This window comes from Ictidomys tridecemlineatus, chromosome 8 (genome assembly GCF_052094955.1).
Source record: "Ictidomys tridecemlineatus isolate mIctTri1 chromosome 8, mIctTri1.hap1, whole genome shotgun sequence".
Classification (NCBI taxonomy): Eukaryota; Metazoa; Chordata; class Mammalia; order Rodentia; family Sciuridae; genus Ictidomys; species Ictidomys tridecemlineatus.
The window spans coordinates 104,917,745-104,937,653 of NC_135484.1; the positions used below are offsets into that span (position 1 = coordinate 104,917,745).

The 19,909-nt window shown below is 41.7% G+C and overlaps 1 protein-coding gene across 10 annotated transcripts in view; it reads left to right on the plus strand.

The window, feature by feature from the left end:
- Positions 1–19,909, plus strand: part of Adgrf5 (adhesion G protein-coupled receptor F5) — a 91,616-nt gene that overhangs the window by 25,176 nt on the left and 46,531 nt on the right. For 9 of the 10 annotated variants that reach the window (XM_078019920.1, XM_078019922.1, XM_078019921.1 and 6 more), the window contains one exon: positions 14,421–14,540. In XM_078019920.1, the coding sequence (XP_077876046.1) occupies positions 14,421–14,540 (120 nt within the window). Of the gene's footprint in view, positions 1–715; positions 994–14,420; positions 14,541–19,909 lie in introns of those variants that run through there. The other variant, XM_013355741.4, reaches the window with a different exon arrangement.

Here is a 19,909-nt window from a genome sequence, read left to right on the forward strand (position 1 = left end):
AATAGCATCCCCCCCCCAAAAAAATGTTTAAGAACAATTAGATGATAATCTTTCACTTCCCATCAATAGTCTGACTTTGAGTAGACCACTATTTCTCCTTGGACCTCAGTGACCTGACTTGTAAAGTGAGGATGGATAGGGTTAATTCCAGCTCAGAAAAAAAAACAACCACCTGACTGCACCTTGCCAAATGGACCTTTTCCATGTCTCCTTATCTTTAAATATCAGTGTTATCGAAATGATATTCAAGTGTCACTGCATGCGTAGTCCGATGCATAAATGTTCAGTTTCCCAGGACACCCAGGAGAACTAGACATTCCCCTGATGTGGCATATGTGAAGTGCAGCCCTCCTCTAACCCAGGGTCGGGTCTCCCAACCTGCGGGGATTCTTTTATTCTCTGACTTCTTGCCACTGCTGGAGGGGAGGAGCTCACGGATGACATAAATCTTCCCCATGCAATCTAAGCTGGTGGTCATCTTTCGAGGTTTTAAACCCAGCATCCAGCACCACTCACTAGCTCCAACCCAGTTTTGGTTTGCACTGGTTTCGTTTTTCTGATTTTTTTTTTTTTTCCCTGTTCGGAGAAAGAAAAGCAAGAATAAGGGGCATTGGCCAAACAAGTCTGTCCACTTGGTGGAGAGGTTTCCAGATAAGAGAATCTGAAGGACTTCCCTTGGGCGGGAGGGAAACTGCACACGCCATCAGGGGAAGAGGATCAGGAAATCGCTTTTTGTTTTTAACAGCAGCAAGGCTCTAGGGGATGGTTCTGTGAGGCTTGGAGGATCCCAGCTTGGGGAGACCCCAGTGAGGTTTAAGCTGAGGCACAGGAGCTGCCGGTCCTGCTGAAAGTTTGCCATGAGTCCTGCTGGGCTCTTTCTCCACTGGGAGTGAAGTAGTCCCTGAGGAGACTACAGGGCAAATGGCCTCATAGGAAAAGCTTTTCAACGTCGGATCAGAGAAGGAGCCAGTCTGGGACTTTAGTCCTGCACAGGTAACAAGTGTTTCTCCTACTGAGGTCTGTCTTCCATTGTAGCAAGTCCTGTGAGGGACCTGAGTCATTTCTGCATTCCTCTTAAGGCTTATCTTCCAAGTTTAATTCCCTTTGCTTGATTTTTTTTTTTCTTAGCTGTGGCATGTGCTGGGAAGGGAAGGTGTGTTGTCAAGAGCACTGTGCACATCATTGGTCCAGGTGATAAGACTACATTTAGGAAGATTGAGTGTCAGACAGACAGCCAGGATCCTGTTGAATTTTCTGTTTAGTACAGACTGTTTGCTGTTTTAAAAATGAATTCTCCCATCCCTGAGCCAGAAAATACGATCAGGACTAGAGCATCTGTGAACTAGTGTACTGTTGTCCCACCCGGAGCGTTTCCATGGCCAGGTAGCCATTGTGGTTGTTCTGAGAAGGGGAAGACTGCATCTAGATAGCAGGAGGAGCCTGGCATCTTCTCTCAGCTCCCAGTCCAGGGTCAGGGTGAGGGAGAACTCCTAGCCATGTCTGATGGGATGAGAGCTTACGGTCAGAGCAGGGAAGAAGGTTAGTGAGAGTGTTGGGGCTTAAGATCTGGGCAGACTTATTTTGAACATCCTGGAAAGAAGGAAAAACTCTATAATGTGTGTCTTGCTTTTTAAACTATGCTTTCTTAGATTTTCTACAAAGCCAGGCCATGTACCTTCACGATAGCCATTTTTCCTTTCTTAAGGGGTCAATGCAGTTGATTTGTTTTTCATTTTCAAATCACATAAGTAATATATAAATACATTCTTACTTTAAAAGACTGCTTAGTTTTTCAAGACCTATGTTCCCCAATATGCATACCCCCAAGATTATCCCATCAATTCTTTGTTGCATTACCAATTAAAAGGGCTTTTTTTTTTTTTCCTGTTCTTCCCAGCTCTTATGATAAGCTGGGTACAGGAACACAATATTTTCTCTTAGATTCCTGTGCTGACCCATGACAACACCGTGGAAGGTTAAAATGACCCAGGGGGAACACAAGTAGCTCTTTTAACACTTAGCAAAGTCTGAGAGTTTCACTCGTTTTTACCATTGCTGCTTCTGCTTTGGTTTGATTTTGGTGATTATTGATAACAACTTCTCAATGACAAAGCTCTAGATTTGCCAACTAGTGGTTTGGGCTTTTCCTTAAAAGACATCAGAGACAGATTTATTCTGGAAATGAAAGGGGAGAAAATAAAAGGAAATGGTTTATATAGATTGGTAGGTAGATGGATCAATGGATAAAGTGGCTGGCATAGGGAAGATGGGACAAAGGTAGGAGAGATTCCCTTTTTATCCAATGGATAATAAATGCATTGAAAAGAGATGTTCATTTTTCATTATTTTCAGTCTTTTAAAAGGTGGCATTTTATTTTATTTTTTCTATTTTTATTTTTTTGTGGCACTGGGAATTGAACTCAGGGGTGCTTTACCACTGAGCGACATCCCTAGCCCTTCTTATTTTTATTGTGAGACAAGGTCTCAAAAAGTTGTCCAGGCTGGCCTTGAACTTGCAATCCTCCTGTCTCAGCCTCCTGAACAGCTGGGATTATAGGCAAACACCTCCACATCCCACTGAAGGTGACCTTTTAGATCCCCAATCTCCTGTATATTATTAAGAGACAAGTGAATGAGAAAAAAATAATAATAATATAGGTCATGGACAGAGATTTTAGAGTTGGTACCAAGCAGCAACATGAAACCCAAGAGGAACTACAAAATATATCTGCTGCTAGTTTGTTTGCCCTAAGATTTCTCCACTTGGCCCTGCTGGTTTTAGAGATTCTATCGTACACTATCTTGTTAAAGCTGTCTGCCTGTCTTTTCTCTGGACCAGTGGCTAATCTGATTAATAATTTCAATGAAGAGTGTTAGCCCCACTGAGGTCTTGTGGTCTAATCCTGCACTCACCGAGTATGACACTTACTGAGTAATGGCAATAGTATAGTAATATCACACACTGGACCACATGGTACTTGGATGCATTTCATAGCAGTCAAAAGTTATCATGGGGTCACACCTACTCTGCTTGGTAAGGCTGATCAATTTTCTGTAAAAATAAATTCCATCTCTTGTATCTATATGCTACTTTTTAGTTCTTAAAATAGTTTTATACCTCTCCTTTCACTATGCCACAAGTAAAGCATGCATTTTTATTCCTACTTTATGGAATACAAAAATTAGAGGGGCAGAGCTTAATTTACCCAGGTTCACACAACGAATCTTTGTGGGCACTGAGATGAAAATACACTCAGATCACTGGCTTTTCACCCGTACCCTTGGTTGGTAATATGAGCATAATAGTTACATGGAATAGAGAATCAAGGTTATTGGCTGGATTCTGTATGTTTTGTAGCAACAGGGTAGATGTTTTGCTGGGAATCTTGAAAGTACATCAAACTATTTCCTGCCTTACATATTTGTAGACTTGAATATATGCTGTCCATTAGTATTATCATAAAAAGAAAGCAATGTCCAGACATTTTCCCCAGAGAAACTGAGCCAGAATCTCTGGGGGAATAGGGCCTTGGCATGTTGTTTTTTGGTTTTGTTTTTTAATCCCCAAATTGATTCCATTATGCAGCTGGGGTTGAGTCCTGGCTATAAGAGATGAAGTGCTTAAATTGAGAAGCAGGAGCGTTACCTGTTCACAATTCTGGAAAGTGTATTAGAATTCTGGCCACAGTTGTTTATCTGAGGAACAGACACAACTGTGTGTGAGAATGAAGAGGAGATTCCTGGTTCCACACAGTTTGAATTGACTTCATTACAGATACAGTGGCTCCCTGTTACTTGCGGATTTTACAGAATCCAGTGAAATGTACCAGGCAAGCAGAATGTGCTCTTCTCATGCCAGATGACTATGGGGCTCATACATTTTACTCAAGGTCACTTTGTGTTGTGTCCCAATACCTAGAAGAAGGAAATAAGAAATACTAATCATTCTTTGCAGGATCTGCCACTTTCTGGATTGGATTAAATGTGAATAACCAATAAATCAGGGCTGTTTTATAAAATCATAAAATATGTTCCTTTTCCTCTCTTGACATTTCTTGATATAGTTCAAATTAGTAATGCTGGTCAGCATAATGTTTGTTTCTGTTATAGACAGCACCAGGGGTGGGGCTCTTATGTATGGATCTCATTTTTCCTAGTGTCTGTGAGTTTCTGCACAGAGTGGGTGCTCCTAGAAGGATTGTTAAGTATATGCATTGGCTACCAGTACACCATGAATTGATGAGTTATTTACCAGCTCAGCACTTCAAATCACATCGTATGACTCTGCTCATGATGCTTAAAAAAACTGGAATCTTGCCTATTTCCTAAAAGAGAATCACAGAAGTGAAACCTTTAAAATCACAGCCTAGTGAAACTATATACAGGAGAGAGACTTGCAAATGTTGTGGGATATCAAATGTGGAAAATCCTTTCCTATAATTAGCTTAAATGCCTCGTGGGAGGCAAGGTGCTGGCACTGAGAATTCTAATGATAGGTGATATAGATGAGTGCTTACTACGTGGTAGATACCATGCTAAGCCCTTTGCAATGATTTTTTATTAATTTAGTGGTTCTAATAATCCTGTGCCTCAGATATTATTATCATCCCTATTTTAGAAATAAGGGAACACACTAAGGTTAAGTCAATTGCCTGAGGTAAATGCTGTGGGAAGCAGTGCAGTCCGAATTCCATCTCAGGCAGTCTGACCTCAGAGTCTATATGCTTAACTTGTGTGCCAGGCTACAAAGACCACAACAGTGCAGCCCAATAAGTAGCTAAGAAGAGAAATACAGTGTAGTTCAGAGAGTTATCTATGTCTGGAGAAGACAACAGACTGCATGCTATAAAAGTTAAACATTCACATGTTGTCAGCAAACTCAGCTACTTGCCGTGTGACCTGGGCTGTATTACTTACTTTACCTAAGCCTCAATTTCCTTATCTGAAAAATGGGGGTAATAATAGTTCTCACTCATTAGGATTGAGTCTAGGACCTGCAGAGTGTTTTGTCTAATGTCTGGCATAAAATTATTTTTGCTGTGGTTACAAAGTGGAAAAGCAAGATTTGAAACGATGGGTGAAGCTAAGAAAAAAAGAATAAAGCATTTCACTTGCTGAGGACAGCGTGGGAAAAAGCTGAGAGGTAGCAATCCTCCAACAATAGTTATTGTTAGTATTTATAATATATATTGCAAAAGAGGGTGCAATAAAAAAAAAAAAACTTGCTAGCGGGTTAGTCTGTTCTCTATCCAGGGGTTAATGATAGAGAAATGAAGCAGAGCTGGCTTTACATTAGATTGTGGTGCTCAGGCTTTTCAGGAAATAGTCTGAACATCCTCAGGGTACTTGAGAATGTTTAAAGTACTTGAATAGGATATATTGGCCACAGAGGGAAAATAGTGTTCTAGGCAGATTTGCCAGCTGCTGTTGTGCTGGACTATGTGTCAGGGGGAAAAGAAGAGGGGTCCATTCAGAAAATCTCTGCTGCCATCCATCCAGGTGTGAGGGGATAACATCCAAGCCACATAGGCTGCTCCTATTTGGAGCAGAGAAGAAAGAGAGCTCTGAGAGTGCCCGCAACAGTGCCTTGACAACGCGGTGACTGGTTGAATGGGGGCTCCTACTCCTGCCCTTGCTTATTGTGTCCAAGAAGCCTCACGGAGCTGAGAGCTGGGAACCTGGAGAATGAAGCTGGTGGTTGGCAAGTCTCTGGAGAGATGGGTCAGGAGACAGTGGTAGAGAGAAGACAAGTTCAGCTTTAGATGAGTCCAATTTAGACCCACAGGAAAGTAGCACAGTGGAAGATTGGTGTCTAACATTTAGCAAAGAGGCCAGGGTGGAAATAGAGTTTGGGGAATGCTCACATCAATTGATAATTAAAAATATGAAAGTAGACAAGCTCCCTAAGAGAAAGGCAATCAAGACAAAAAAGCCAGGACCAAGGAGAGATATTTAGCAGAGTTCACAGTGTGGTGGTTGTAGGGTCAGGTGGATGGAGTGGTGGAAAGAGGAGGAGATGTGCAGAAACTGGAGCAATAGGAGAAATAGGAAAGGAAGAGGGAGTGGCAGAGAGGAGGAGGCCAAGGATGGCAGCAGAACCCAGCAGGAACCAGGGGGACAGGGGTGGCAGACAGGGAACTAGGGAAGTAGCTTACTGAACTTGCTTGTAAAGTTCTTTTCATAATGAGGACTGAAGTCAGACTGATCAAATTAAATCTTGGAAAGGTAGGGGTATTGTATTTTTCAGGGAAAAAAAAGTCACACTTTTTTTTTTCCATGTTGAGTAGCTCATGCCTTATCATTAAAGTCTAACAAAATCCTTAAAGGGAGAAATGAAAATTTAAGAGAAGTAAAGCCAGAGCCAAAGATAGCAATGCTAGGTCTCAAGGAGATGCTGTGGCCAAGGGATATATAGCAAGGAGCCACAGAAGGCTAAGATGGTCCTTCCAGTGGTTAAAATGTTGAAATATTTTAAACTATGTGAATAAATTCTGGCTTAAGACCCCAGGGTGCCTCAAGTGTACCCCTCTCCCCACCTCTGTCTCAGCCACCCAGCCCCGTCCCACTTGGGTCCTCCCTAGGTCTCTCCACTGGTTAGTAATAGAATTGCTAACATCTGGCCCAGCAGCAGACCCCAGATCTCTGCTCCTGCATGGTGGCCAGAAATTCTTCTGATTGCTTTTTATTGTTGTGGTTGTTAAAATTCCCACCTAGACAACAGTAGAACCACAGCATGGTAAAGCTTGAACCCACTCCCAGGCCCTCTGATTGTCAATCCATCCCTGCAGCCAAGTACAGGGCTGCCCTCCATGTGCACCATGTGCAATTGGAATGCACGCCTGGTATTGTTTTGCCTGGCATCGGGAAACCCCTCCACGTGATAAATTAAGGCAACACGATAGACTAGATAGGAGCAGAGTTGAACTTAGTGTTTTCCTAACGATAGCAATCTTTTGCTTAAAGGTTAAAATCCCCTAGTGACTTACAACAAGGAAAGAAGGATAAAAGGTTATCAACACTGCCCACATGTGCAGTGTGTTTTGGAAAACTTGATCCCATTGTGTACAAACAAATGTTCCTCTGTAATCTGATAGTGCTGAGCCGCTCTGACACAATGCTGCCTCAGAACCTTATTTCAAGGCAAAGGAAAATTAAATAGGAAAAAAAAACCCACTTCAATACAGTTCTTTAATTGGTATTGTGTTTCACTTTTGTGTTAAATAAATATTTAGCTTGTAGTTCTGCATGTGCAAAGAATGAATCATCTAATTAAATAAGGTCTGCAGAGATAAGCCTTATCATTTCTACAGTTGGAAATACAGATCTGGTGAAGGCACTTGAGGATTTTTAATCCATATTTGTACAATTCAGGAGGGAGGTTATTGATGGCACCCTATCCTTGTTGCAGCAGCCTTGTGGAAATGAGCAAAAAGTAATAACCTCGAACAAGTTTGCAATGACTGTTTGGGTCTGGAATGTCCCTCCTATCTCATGTGTTGAGGACTTGTTCCCCAATGCAGCCACGTTTAGAGGTGGGACCTTTAGGAAATGATTGAATCCTGAGGGCTCTAACCTCATCATTGAATTAATACACTTGATGGATTAATAATCTGAATGGACTACTGGAGGTGGTGGAAATTAGGCAGGTGGGACATTGTTGGTGGAAGTAGATCCTGAGGAGTGTGCCTCTGGGGACTATATCTTTCCCCTAGACACTTCCTCTCACTCTCTCTCTGTTTCTCTGCTTTCGGCTGTCAGGAGCTGAACAGCTTTCTTGTGTTGTGCCCTTCTACCATGATATTTCTGCCTTGGAGCCAGCCAACCATGGCCTGAAACCTCTGAAATCAGGAGTCAAAATAAATCTTTCCTTCCCAAGTTGTTCTTGTCAGATATTTTGTCACAGTCACAAAAATCTGATAAACACACCATCCTCCAGAAATTTGGTACTAAAATCCATTACCCACCAGCAGCAACTCTGTTTTGAATTATTCTCCAACAGTAGAATGGTATAGGTGCATATCTATTCTTATTTTCTTAACCTAGTCTCTATTTTGATAAGTACATGTTTAAATAAAGAGCTTCCCATGAAGTTTGTACACTAGAACATGGGGGTAGAGAGAGGTAAGGAGCTAGGTCTTTGGTTTCTTTTGAAGGGTAAATAGCATGTCTAGTTAGCCAGCAGTAGGCCAACAGGTGGTACAAAGCACGCTTTCCTTGATATTGTCCTAGCATGCATTACATTATATATATATATGGTATAGGTGAACACAATGTCTTTATTTTTTACTTTATGTGGTGCTGAGGATCGAACCCAGTGCCTCATGCATGCTAGGTGAGCGCTGTAACTCTTAACCACAACCCTAGCCCTTAGTTCCTTTCTTAAAGGAAAAGCTATGATATAACATAACCTCTGTGTGTGAGATGAAAGCTAAGCAGCTTACACATGGGAAGAACCTCTGCTCTCTCTGCCACTTGAAACCAAAGTTTTTTGATTCTCATGGGCTCACCATCTCCAAGTCTCCACTTCATTGACTTTACAACTCTTCCCAATATGATTCCCACCCCAAACTCCAATGAGATTTTCCCTTGATAAGAACATGTCATATCTCCAAACCCAATAAGCAATCTCAGTCCCTCCTTCATGGACCCCTTAGCATCATTGGAGACAGTTGAGCATGCCTTCTTTCTTGACACTCAACCCACCCAGCTTCATGACTCTACTCACCTCCTTTACCTCCTGCCTCTCTAATTTCATTCCCAAACATCTTGGTGTTATCATCTTCTTTAACTGGACAACAGTTGTTGGAATTATGTGGAACTGGGTCCTAGGCCACTTTCTCTCTCGACTGTCTTCCTAATCAATATGACCAAGCCTGTGGTTGCAATTCCCACACTCTGGCCTCCACTCCCCTCACTCCAAACTGGTCTTCTATTTCCTTTCCGTGTTCCAGACACCCCGAACTCCTTGCAGTGCCTTGAAAGTGCCATGCTTTTCCCACACCTCAGGGCCTTTACCTGTGACCTGTTTTCCACCTGGAAGCCTCTTTCTCCCCTCCTGCCAACCTCCCTTTTGTTTTCAGCTAACTCCAATTCATGCTTCATGTTCATCTCAATTAAATGCTTCCTCTAGCACACCTTTCACACTTCTAAGACCAGCTCACATCCCTCTGTTGTAGGTTACTTATTTATTGATTTGCAGTGCTGAGAATCAAACCTAGGGTCTTGCACATGCTATGCAAGTGCTCAATCATTGAGCTACAGCCCCAGTTCTTTATAAGCATTTTTAGACAGTTCAGCTCAATGATTAAAAGGATCATGGAGAAGACTGAGTGACATTGTCCTTGAGTTAGACTTTTTAGGTTGAACTTCTGGCTTAGGCAAATTATTTAACCACTCAGAGGCTCTGTTAATTTTCTCTCATACTATAAGTTAGACACCATATTGTAACCACTTCATTGGTGTGGTAAAGGTTAAATGAGTTAAAACAGTCAGTGCTCATATCAGTTCCTGGTGCACAATATGTTATCAAGAAATATTAGTATTTTGATTTTTCTCCTTGGAAGCACTTTCTCTTGGCAGAAAATTGAGTAACTCATTCTTTAATAATGACCATTTATTCATTAGATTCCAAGCTCCATGGACACAGGGATCATTGCCCTGTTTACTACTATTTCCCCTGTACCTAGTGGAACACCTGGCACTTAGCAGGACTTAACTAATGTTTGTTCAGTGAACAAACCTATAAATGAATAGATAAGTGAGGGAATAAACAGGTTTTCTTCATGGAAAATTTACAACAATAAACATAATAGAAGCAGGAGGGTGAAGGCCTACATTAAGTCTGTGTAGGTGTTAGGGGAAGTAGGGACACAGATAGGAAGCCTTTGTCTAGGGGGTAGCTTTTACCAGGGCATTGAAGGATGGGTAGAGTTTGTGTATCCCGTGATTGTGCTGAACCGAGGGGACAAGAAGGAAAGGAGATTAGTGCCAAGTAAATGTTAGGAGATTTTTCTTTTTTTTTTTTTGCTTTTGCCACACACTAAACAATAGTTTGATGATAATTGTTTCTCTTTCTTCATGGTTAATTCTCAAGATTGGTTTTTGTTTTTTAACTTTTGCATCCACATGGGAAAAATCTCTTGCAGTATTTTAGATTTTGAAAAAAGCAACAGAGGAAAAATGTGATGGATGCTTATTGGTTTGCTGACTCTTAAAAATAAACTTCAGGTCATGGAAGGCCTAGAAAGTGAGTGATTGTCTTTATTCTGAAAGCAGCAAGGAATTGACAGGGAGTGACCTGGGGAAAGAGGGTTTCCTGAAAGTCAGTGTTGCATCCATGCAGAGATGGGGCAAAGAGGCAAAGGATGACATCTATTGCCAGGGTACATATGAGTGGCAGGGAAGGCCAGGACTACGTAGTCACAGATGGGTTGAATATATGTAAGAGATAATTACAGTGAGACCCTGAACATGACCCAGGTGAGGTTGCGTTCAAGTGAAATAACTGTAAGGAATTTAGACTCTTAGAACAGTAATGAGACCTTCAAAGGCCAGCTCTTGTACCCCATTTTTTAAATCATTTAATTCAGTCAAATTTCTGACTTTTGACAATAAGAAAACTCAGACTCAAAGAGATGAAGTGACATGCCCCACATCACATGCTTTTAGAGGCAAAGTGAGATTTGAACTCGTATTTCCAGTTTCTAGTCAGTTGTTTATATATACAGAAAAATATTCCTTTTTACTCTTGTTGATATCCAAACAAGAAGATCTTTTAGTTCAAACGGCACCTTTCTCCAGGAGATTAGGCTGTTTAATTTATAATTTTGCCACTACCACATATCTGCAGAGTGGCCTTAGTGAGCTACTCACAAAGCTCCCATTTTCATATCTGAAAAGTAGGGATAATTTAGAAGAGCTGTAAGATCATGGAGAGGGTTGAGTGACAGTCTTTACAAAGAGCTTAGCACCTCACATCATGCTGGAACACAGTGCACACCCAACAATGACTGGAGTCTGTGATCATCATTGCCACCAACACTGTTCACAATTCCGTCAGAGATAGTCTGCCTGATTATCAGACAATATTATGAGTTAGAATTTTCAGAATCACTGCTGATCTCTGGAGTTCAGACCACTCCATTCCTGTCTGCCTTTGAGACACTCAGCCCTAGAGGGGACTTAGTTTTCCCATCTGAGAAACAGAGGGGCATGGGTGTGGGCACAAGGAGGTGGGAATGACTGAGAGGACTCAGGGAGGAGGAGCCATGTGGAGCTTAGCAAGCCACTCATTTCCAGAAAGACTCCCACCATTAACATGCTGGCAACCTCTAGGCCTGGTGATCTCATGAGGGCTCTGAGTCATCAGACCCCATTGAAGAGGCCACATTGAGAACGTGCTCCTTGCTTCAGACCCTGCAGGCAAACAAGCCCTCTTATTTTCACCTCCTCTCGCGGTCACTTCTTCACCCCAAATAACATGGGCATGGGTCAGGGATGCCAAAAGGTTCTAGTGAGGAGTTCTCAAGCACTGGTGTTGTGTAAGGTTTGGGAGAACAGACCAAGTTCACAGCGACGCTTCCTAAAACGTAACCAAGCAGCATGTCATTCCTGACCGCGAAGAGGAATGTCAACCCTCATCCTCCAAGTGCAGCTCGGCTGACAGTCCCCATGACTTATTCCTGGCATGTGACGTCAGCATGTGCTTTCTTTGCTCTCCCTCTTTCTAAACTTTACAGACAGGAAAACAGAGTCAGAGCAGACCAGGAAGTTGCTCAGCTCCACAGGGCCAACCTGAGGATTAGATCATATTTCCCAGCTTTTCCTAGATATAGCCAGCTTATAGAAGTCAGGGAGTTTGAAGAGTGTCCAGTATTTTAATTTAAAAAGAGAAAAGAGATTGGAAATGACACAGGATCATTTTCTTTCTCTCCCTGCCTTTCTTTGTCTCTCTCCGTCTTTGTCACCCTATACTTCAGAAATCTTTAGGAACTTCAAAAACTTTAGGAACAAATTGCCTTGAATGTGGGCAGGGATGCTTCATGTTTTTTACTGGAAGATTGTGGATTTTCTTCCCAGTAGCTGAATTGACATCTCTGTTGGCTTCCTCAGTTGAGAACACCTGTGAGCTGGAGGGTTTGTGTAAGATTATAGCTTTGTCTTCAGGCCTCTCCCCAAATGTAGCAGCAACTCTGGAAGCTGAAGTAATCTCCAACTGTATCATGTGCCACACTGGTGTCAAATATTGTGACTATTGCCCCAACCCCCCAAAAGTGGTGTCATTCTCTTTTCATTCAAGTGGAGAACCCCTCACCCCTACTGTGTAACTGATCCAGACAACAAGCCCCTGCCCTTGGTGGGGTCCTTTCTTTATCTCTGTTTCTTTGGAATTGTGATTTGGGGGTCGGGGGAAGTCAACAAATGAGTCAACAGAAAAAAGAATGCTGATTTTATCAAGAACTGTCTCAGGGGATACCAAAGGAAGGGGAAAAATGGAACACTATTGGCCATTGGCCTGTACACAGGGACCAGACATGACCATTTGGGGACAGTATAAATCTGGCTAATTCTAATTAAAAAAAAAAAAAAAAGCAGGGGGAGTGGAACGTACCACCAAAATAAAGAAATGACAGAAAGATACATTGCCAGGGCTGGGGATATAGCTCAGTTGGTAGAGTGCTTAACATTGCATGCACAAGGCCCTGGGTTCAATCCCCAGCACCACAAAAAAAAAAAAAAAAAAAAAAAAGAAAGAAAAAAAAAAAGAAAGATACAGAGCCTGCTCTAGTCCCTTTAGTACCCAAGTGCCTCTCTGCGGGTTGGGTACTAAAGAGGTTCATTGACTATGCAGCCTCATCCCTTTGATTAAGTGTCTAGTATGGAACCAGATAGTAACCTGAAAAGATGAAGTTATCTCCTAAAGACTATTCTATACCCACAAGAGCCTACTCTCTTTTAATAAGGAAGAGAATATTTCTAATTAGAGAACTTAGAAACACATTGTTCTGATTTCCCTAAAGCAGAAACACCTGGTGTTAAACATCTCTTCCCATAACCAAAATTGTAAAGCATCTTCCCAAAACCACTGAGTTGCAGAATTTAAAAAATGCATTTGATAGCCAGATCTACTAATTGGGTCAGTTTTTCAAAGCCCTTTGCTCCCCTGCTTTTCATGGGGGAAGAGGAAAAGGAGGCAGTCAGCAGCTGGTGATTGAAATACAATTCTCTGGCATGTAAATCTTGGCCAACACCAGGGTATTATCCTGGCCAAGGTTTCCTGGTGCTCCCCGACTCCTCGCCAAGGTCTGCCCTTCCTGGTGACTGCCCTAAGGCTGCCCTTCAGTGACTACCTTCTGATGTCCACCCTCTGTATTCCACTGATCATCAGAGTGGTGATCACAGCAGCCTGCATTTCTGGAGCTCTTCATGATTTTTAATCTCATTCTAGAGCCTCAGAAAATTCTGTGAAAGAATTAGGGATATATTATCCCTATGTATAATTACCTCCATTTTACAGGTGAGGAAACTTGGACTCTGCTAATACAAGTAACCTACTACTTAAGGACACAGTGAATTATAGCGATGCTGTATCCTAACCCGCATCCTCTGTCTCAGAGTCTACTGTTCTTTGAACAAATATGTGGGCATAAAAGGCCAGTGAGAAAAGTATTCTGCCAAAAGTAGACTGTCTTTGTCTCCAGAGGTAATAGGGTTGGTATTATTCCATGCAATACTCTGATTTTTAAATGTAATAATAATTAATCTGGTTACCAAAAATGGTGCATTTTTCACCACCAGCATTATAAAGAGACAATTTAAAAAATAAGTACATCAGCTGAGATATATTGTGATATTAATATTATGTATTCTATATTTAATATGCTACCATGTTATAAACTTATATTTTTATGACTAAGTCCAGGAGTCTTCATAATAATGAGTCATAGCCTATTAATATAAATTATTAAGTCAATGTAATGGACTCCTACCAGAATTAATAGAAAAACAGGGCAAAATAGGATGGAATAGAGTTGAAAATATCCACGTACACCACTTGTAGCAAAGTGAGTAGTGTTCTCTGAATCCTTTTGTGCACGTGCTCTGTGTACTGGATCACAACAGGAAAGGCATTTCTTACTGTAGCCCTCCCTCTTTCTTGCTTTCCTTTTCTCCCATTGTCCTCCCATCTCTTTTCTTCTCTCCATGTATGTAGGAAACATACCCGGATACCCACTACCATCCTGTGCTCATGAGCAGGGCCCACCTGCCTTCCCTTGCCCCACTCCATCTTTCCTCACCCAAGGTTCTAAGGCAGAGACTACTCTCTCACATTCACTCGTACCTTCACGTCAGGATTTGCTATTTCTTGCCTTGTGTAAAAAATAAGTTGATCTCTCTAAGACATCCTGTTTCCATTTTAGGCAAAACAACTTGAACGTGAAGAAATGAAATCCCAGAGGAGAACTACTTTGTGCTTCATGTTTGCTGTGATTTATTCTTCCCAAGCGACACTGAACTTAGAGTCTGTTGTCCATCCTTTGGTGAGTAAACCCATGTCTGCTATAATTTTCCTGTCACATTTCTCTGATTTCGTGGGAATGTCACAGACAGGATAATGGTTCTTCAAAGAAATTGGGAAGGGATTTTGAGAAAATGTTATAAATGAGGTGACAACTGGATGTTAATGGATGTTTGTGTATATACTGGGCCACATCTTGCCGTATTCTGAAATCGGTGGTGGTATCAAGGGCACATAAGTGCAGCATTAAGACAGATCTTCCAGGGTAGCCATCTTAACTCAGTCATAACCTCTAGGCTTCCACACAGTGACAATGACAATGACAATAAAGCATATTTGGAGGACTGAGCAAGAATATGTCCTAAAAGGATCCCTCTTGAGCATCAGACTAGAACATATTTCAAAAGACATTGATTTACATGCGCGTCATGGTCACAGATTGCTGTAGCTCGAGAGTCCATGGATATCATCTAAGAACTTTGTGACAGTTGCCCAGGTTGTTTGCTTTTGGAAGGTCCACAGAGTTTAGCTTAAGTCAAGGGGGTGACAAGTGCCTCTTACTCCTTATGAGAATTCTTGATTATTCCTTGCTTAGGTTTTTCCCTGCTCCAGAGACAGGGCATGAAACTAGTTGAGAAATCTTGGAAGATTTATAATTCTACATTTCAGTTTCTTCATCTGTAAAATCATGATGGCAGTAGTACTGACTTCCTAGGATAGTTATGAGATTTGAACTAGTTTGAAGAGGCCTTAAATTCAAGCTTGTTACATAATAAACAGCACAGCAGTATTTGCTATTTTTGTGCCTCACACTGGAATACTATATTTTTCTATTGATTCTTTTTGTTTCAGATATTGTAGTTCTATTTTATTCTATCATTATTGTTAGAGTTTCAGTGGTACTTTTTAGCTTTGCAAAATCTGTCTCTTTGTTCTACTTGGCTATTTTTGATTCAATCCTTTGTCTTCTATTCCAGTTGTCAATCCTTCTTCTCTATTTCTGTTTGCCTGGTTTTTGTCCTTTATTTTTTGTTTAGCCTTTAGTGTATTATTCTGCTTTAATGGTTCTCTTATAAAACAAAATATGTTTGAGCTTTTTCTCATTGTTCTTTTATATTGAATTTGAGCAAGTTAGACTTTGATTAGGGGAATATAATCCTTTCACATTTGATATCATATTTTATATGCTTGATCAGGATTTTGTTCCATGATTTTATGTTTTCTTTTCTTCTTTCTGTTTTAGGGTCTTTTATTGTTCAACCTAGTTTTCTTGATCTTTTTTTGCTTTTTTTTTTAACTTGTGACTTTGAGGGTATACATGGGATATCTTCTCTTAGCCTCCAGTATTCATGGTATAATCTGTGCAATGTCATGTGGCAGCTTGCTCATAGAAATAAAGGAGGGAAACTTTATACTTTTGAATTCACAGGGTCAGTGTGGTTATTCAAGGTATGTGGAGAGAAAGTCAGAGCTTACATTGATCTGTGCAACATGGTTAGATTTCTTCTGTTTCAGGATTCTTTTTTCCTCCCTTTTCTTCAAATCTATGTTTATAGTGACAGTCTGAAAAAGTCCCTTCATTGCCTGGTGACACAGGTGCTCAAGGCATACAACCTAACTTCTTAGGGTAGTTGGTGGAATTTGAACTTTGTCTCTCTGGAAAATTCCACTGCTTGCCTACCCCAAAGTCTCCCACTTTTCCATCTAGATCTGCCCTAAAGATACACTGTGTTCATATAACCCAAAGGCTGAGCCCCATTAGAGAGAATCACTTTAGCCTGATTAATTTATACTACAATAAATTGCTGCCCAGTTCCCATAGCTGACTTTTCACTTTCTTAAGTGCAACACCTGGGCTTTTTAAACAACAACAACAAAGCCCACATAAAATACATATGGCAAAACATTTATTATCTTAACCAGTTTTAAATGAACATCTTGGTAGTTTTACATGCATTCACATCATTGCATAGTCAATCTCCATAAATTGTTTCACCTTTCAAAATTGCAACTCCATCCAATGAACAACAACCCTCCCCCTTTCCTCCCCCAGGCCCTGGCAACCACCATTCTACATTCTGTGTTTATGAAATTTGACTACTCTCTACATTAGGTACCATATAAACAGAATCATGCAATATTTTCTCTTTTTGTGTCTGGCTTATTTCACATGGCATAATGTCCTCAAGATTCGTTCCTGTTGCAGCCTATGACAAAAATATCCCTCCTCTTTTAAGACTGGATAAAATTCCCTTGTAAGTCTGTGCCATGTTTTATTCATTCATCATCCACCCATGGCACTTGGGCTGGTTCCATCTCTTGCTTATTGGGAATAAGGCTGCTGGGTTCGAATTGAGGGATGCATTTGTCAAGTGCAACAGTCTAGCCTGCTGCTTCTCCAACTCAAATTCTTCCAGGGGACCTCTTAAGATATAGATTTCAACAGGGTAAGCCCAGAGTGGGGTCAGAGAGGTGCCTGCTCCAGTGACTACCCTCGAAGTAGCAATGTGTTCTATGTGTTCTTCATTGGCAGAAGGTCTGGGTTGAAGCCCAACTCTGACTCCCACTAATTTCTGAGACTTCATTCAGTTTTTTCATCTCTCTGAAGCTAATCATCTGCCGTAAATAAGACTCAACAGTATCTCCCTAAATGGTTTGTTGTGAGGATTAAGCATTGAGACATGTATGCCTTAGCACTGTGACTAGCTCAGAGCCCCAGGGCTTCTGAATTGGTAGTTATTTTTAATATTCTGCTACAAATAAATCCCTATGTTAATATCCTCATATTAATAGGACTGTTACTGAGATAATTGTACAACATGGCAGCAAAGATGTTAACTTGGGATTCCAGGTCAAAAAGAAGAGGAGTGGGTGGTGGACTCTAGGGAGGAGGACTGTGATTTGAAATGCAGGGGCAGGGGCTTGGTGACCTCCTTGTTGGCCATCCTGTTCCCTGGGGATTTTCTTTTTCATGAGTTCAAAGCCACCTCTCATTCCTGACTAATTGCCCACCCTGCTTCAGGCCACCCTGCTCCACCTCCACCACAGTTATTTGGAAAGTCATCATGTCTGAAAGGTGGGGCGCTTCCTGGAATTGGTGACCTTGTCTCTTCCGGCTCAGCCATCAGGAAATCCCCTCCGGATGGACAGAGCTGGCCTCTGTGGCTCAGATCCTCATCTGGGTCCCTCTGCACACAACATGCAGGGTGAGGTGGCAGGGAGCCCTGTTTTCTTGTCTGAAGTAAATATGCAGCTGAGCCTTCTGAGCCTAGGGGGACCTGTTCTCCTTCATGAATGACGTGCGTCTGCACAGATTGTTTTTCATAATGTGAGAAACTAAGGCTTAGAAGAAGTAAATGACTTTTCCAGCTAGTAGGGAGCTGAAGTAGTGAGAATCAGTTCATGGTGTGACTCCAGTACCTTCTGTATTCAAATCCAGGTCCCATGACTGGCAGCCCAGCTCTTTTCACCTTCTCAAATCTGGGACAGTTGGGGTTATTCACCACCACCACCACCTCCTCCTCCAACTCCCTGAGGCTTTACTACTGTCAGGGGTCTTTTCTGCATTAGCTCTGATGACTGCAGGCTTAACTGAAAGAGTAGTTTCTTCTCATGAGAAGCTGTGAATTCTCACTTGACTACAAAAGTGGGAGGTGACAGGGATATAGAAGCAGCACTTTGCAAAGGAAGTTTCAAACATTCTATGTGCTGGAATTGCAGATGATCACCATAAAGACTCAAGAAAGCTTCAAAAGGCAGTGTTTCCCAAAAAAGTGGCCTCACACCTAGGAATATGCTGGTTAAAAGGCCAGTTTTTTCCACCTTCCCTGGACCTATTGAATCAGACTGAGGGAAGAGGAGGCAAGTGATTCTCATTCTTGCCAGGATTTGAAATACCCTGCATTAGAGAACCGAAATGGACCTTGATTGTAACATTCAGCAGACAGCAGCAAGTCCCCCTTGGAAAACAGGGACAATAAAATTTGATCTGGGAAAGCTTCCAAATGTAAGCTCTGAAAGTCACGTTCTCCTGGGCTTGTGAGTCCCCCAACCACAGCCCACAAGTAGCAGACAGAGAAGCTTCCTGGTAGCCACCTGCTCCCTGCCCCCAGTCCCCCAGGAGGATGAAGTCAGGAATGTCCGGAAGAACCTTCCTTCTGCCTGGGCACAGGGCCAGCGCAGGCTCCAGAGGAAGAAAGCAGGAACCAGCCTATACATTGACTTTGCGCCTTCAGTTCCTGCATACTTAAGTACTTCTAAAATAACCTCAGTGCAAAAGAGCAGAAACTGGGCTTTCCAAATTCCAATCATCATCCATCAAGCCTGTATTTATTTCTCCAAGGGCAATTATGAATGTCCAGGTACAGGGTCCCATCCCACTTCCTACTGACTTTAATACTTCCTTCAACCTGAGTCTCCCAAGAGCATAAGGGAGAGGAAAGACAAAACCTCCCACAGAGCTGTGAATGGGCCTTATCTAATAAGTGTAACTTAATAAGGGCAGGGAGAAAAGCCAGGGGAACTATTCATGGAAAAGGAAGAGGAGAGAGGAGGAGGTTGCAGAAGAAGGAGAGAAATTTCCTGCTGAGCCAAGAAAGACTGTCTCACTGAGACAAATCCAGTCTCCTACTATGTAACCAAAGCTACTCAGTTCTTTCCATTTAGTAACCATTTGATCTTTTCAACAACCTTATAAAGTAGACCATACTCTTGATTAGGACTGTGGCACAGAGAAGTTAAGGAATATGCCCAAGGTCACAGATCCATTTTATAATGAAGCTAGGCTTGGAACTGAACATCTGCAGAGTTCTTGCTTATAACCACTGTACTAGGTGATAATAACTAAAATGTACTAAGAGCTTACAAATATGCCAAAATGTAGTTTCCTTCATTCTTATAACAATCCTGTGAAAATTGGCACGATTGTTTCCATTTTAGAGAAAAGAAAGCTGAGGTTCATTGAAGATAAGTAACTTCCCCAAGTTCTGATGGCTAGTAAAGTGGCCCAGCCCTGTGTGCAGGTAGTCTGAGTCTAGAGCAGGCTCTCCTAGTTTTTACCACAAATACCAATAGAATCATCTAAGAGAAAAAGGACTAGAGGAGGAAATCATAGTTCCTAAGCCCTAATAGAGCAGAAATGTCAAGGTGCGACCAGCCTGGATGCTGAGAAGAGCATTTAGACCTGTCTAATAAGGCAGTGCAATGACTCAGGCTTTAAGTCTTAGGTGGAAGAGCACAAGTTTAGAACATCATCACTTACCTTCCTTGACAGAACTCAAACTGCAGAAACACTGAGAAACTCACTTATGATGATTGATTTCTTTTGCTTTTGGATCTTGAGAATGGTCTACAGAAAGTGCACTCCTAGGTCACACTACAGAGGTGAATTTG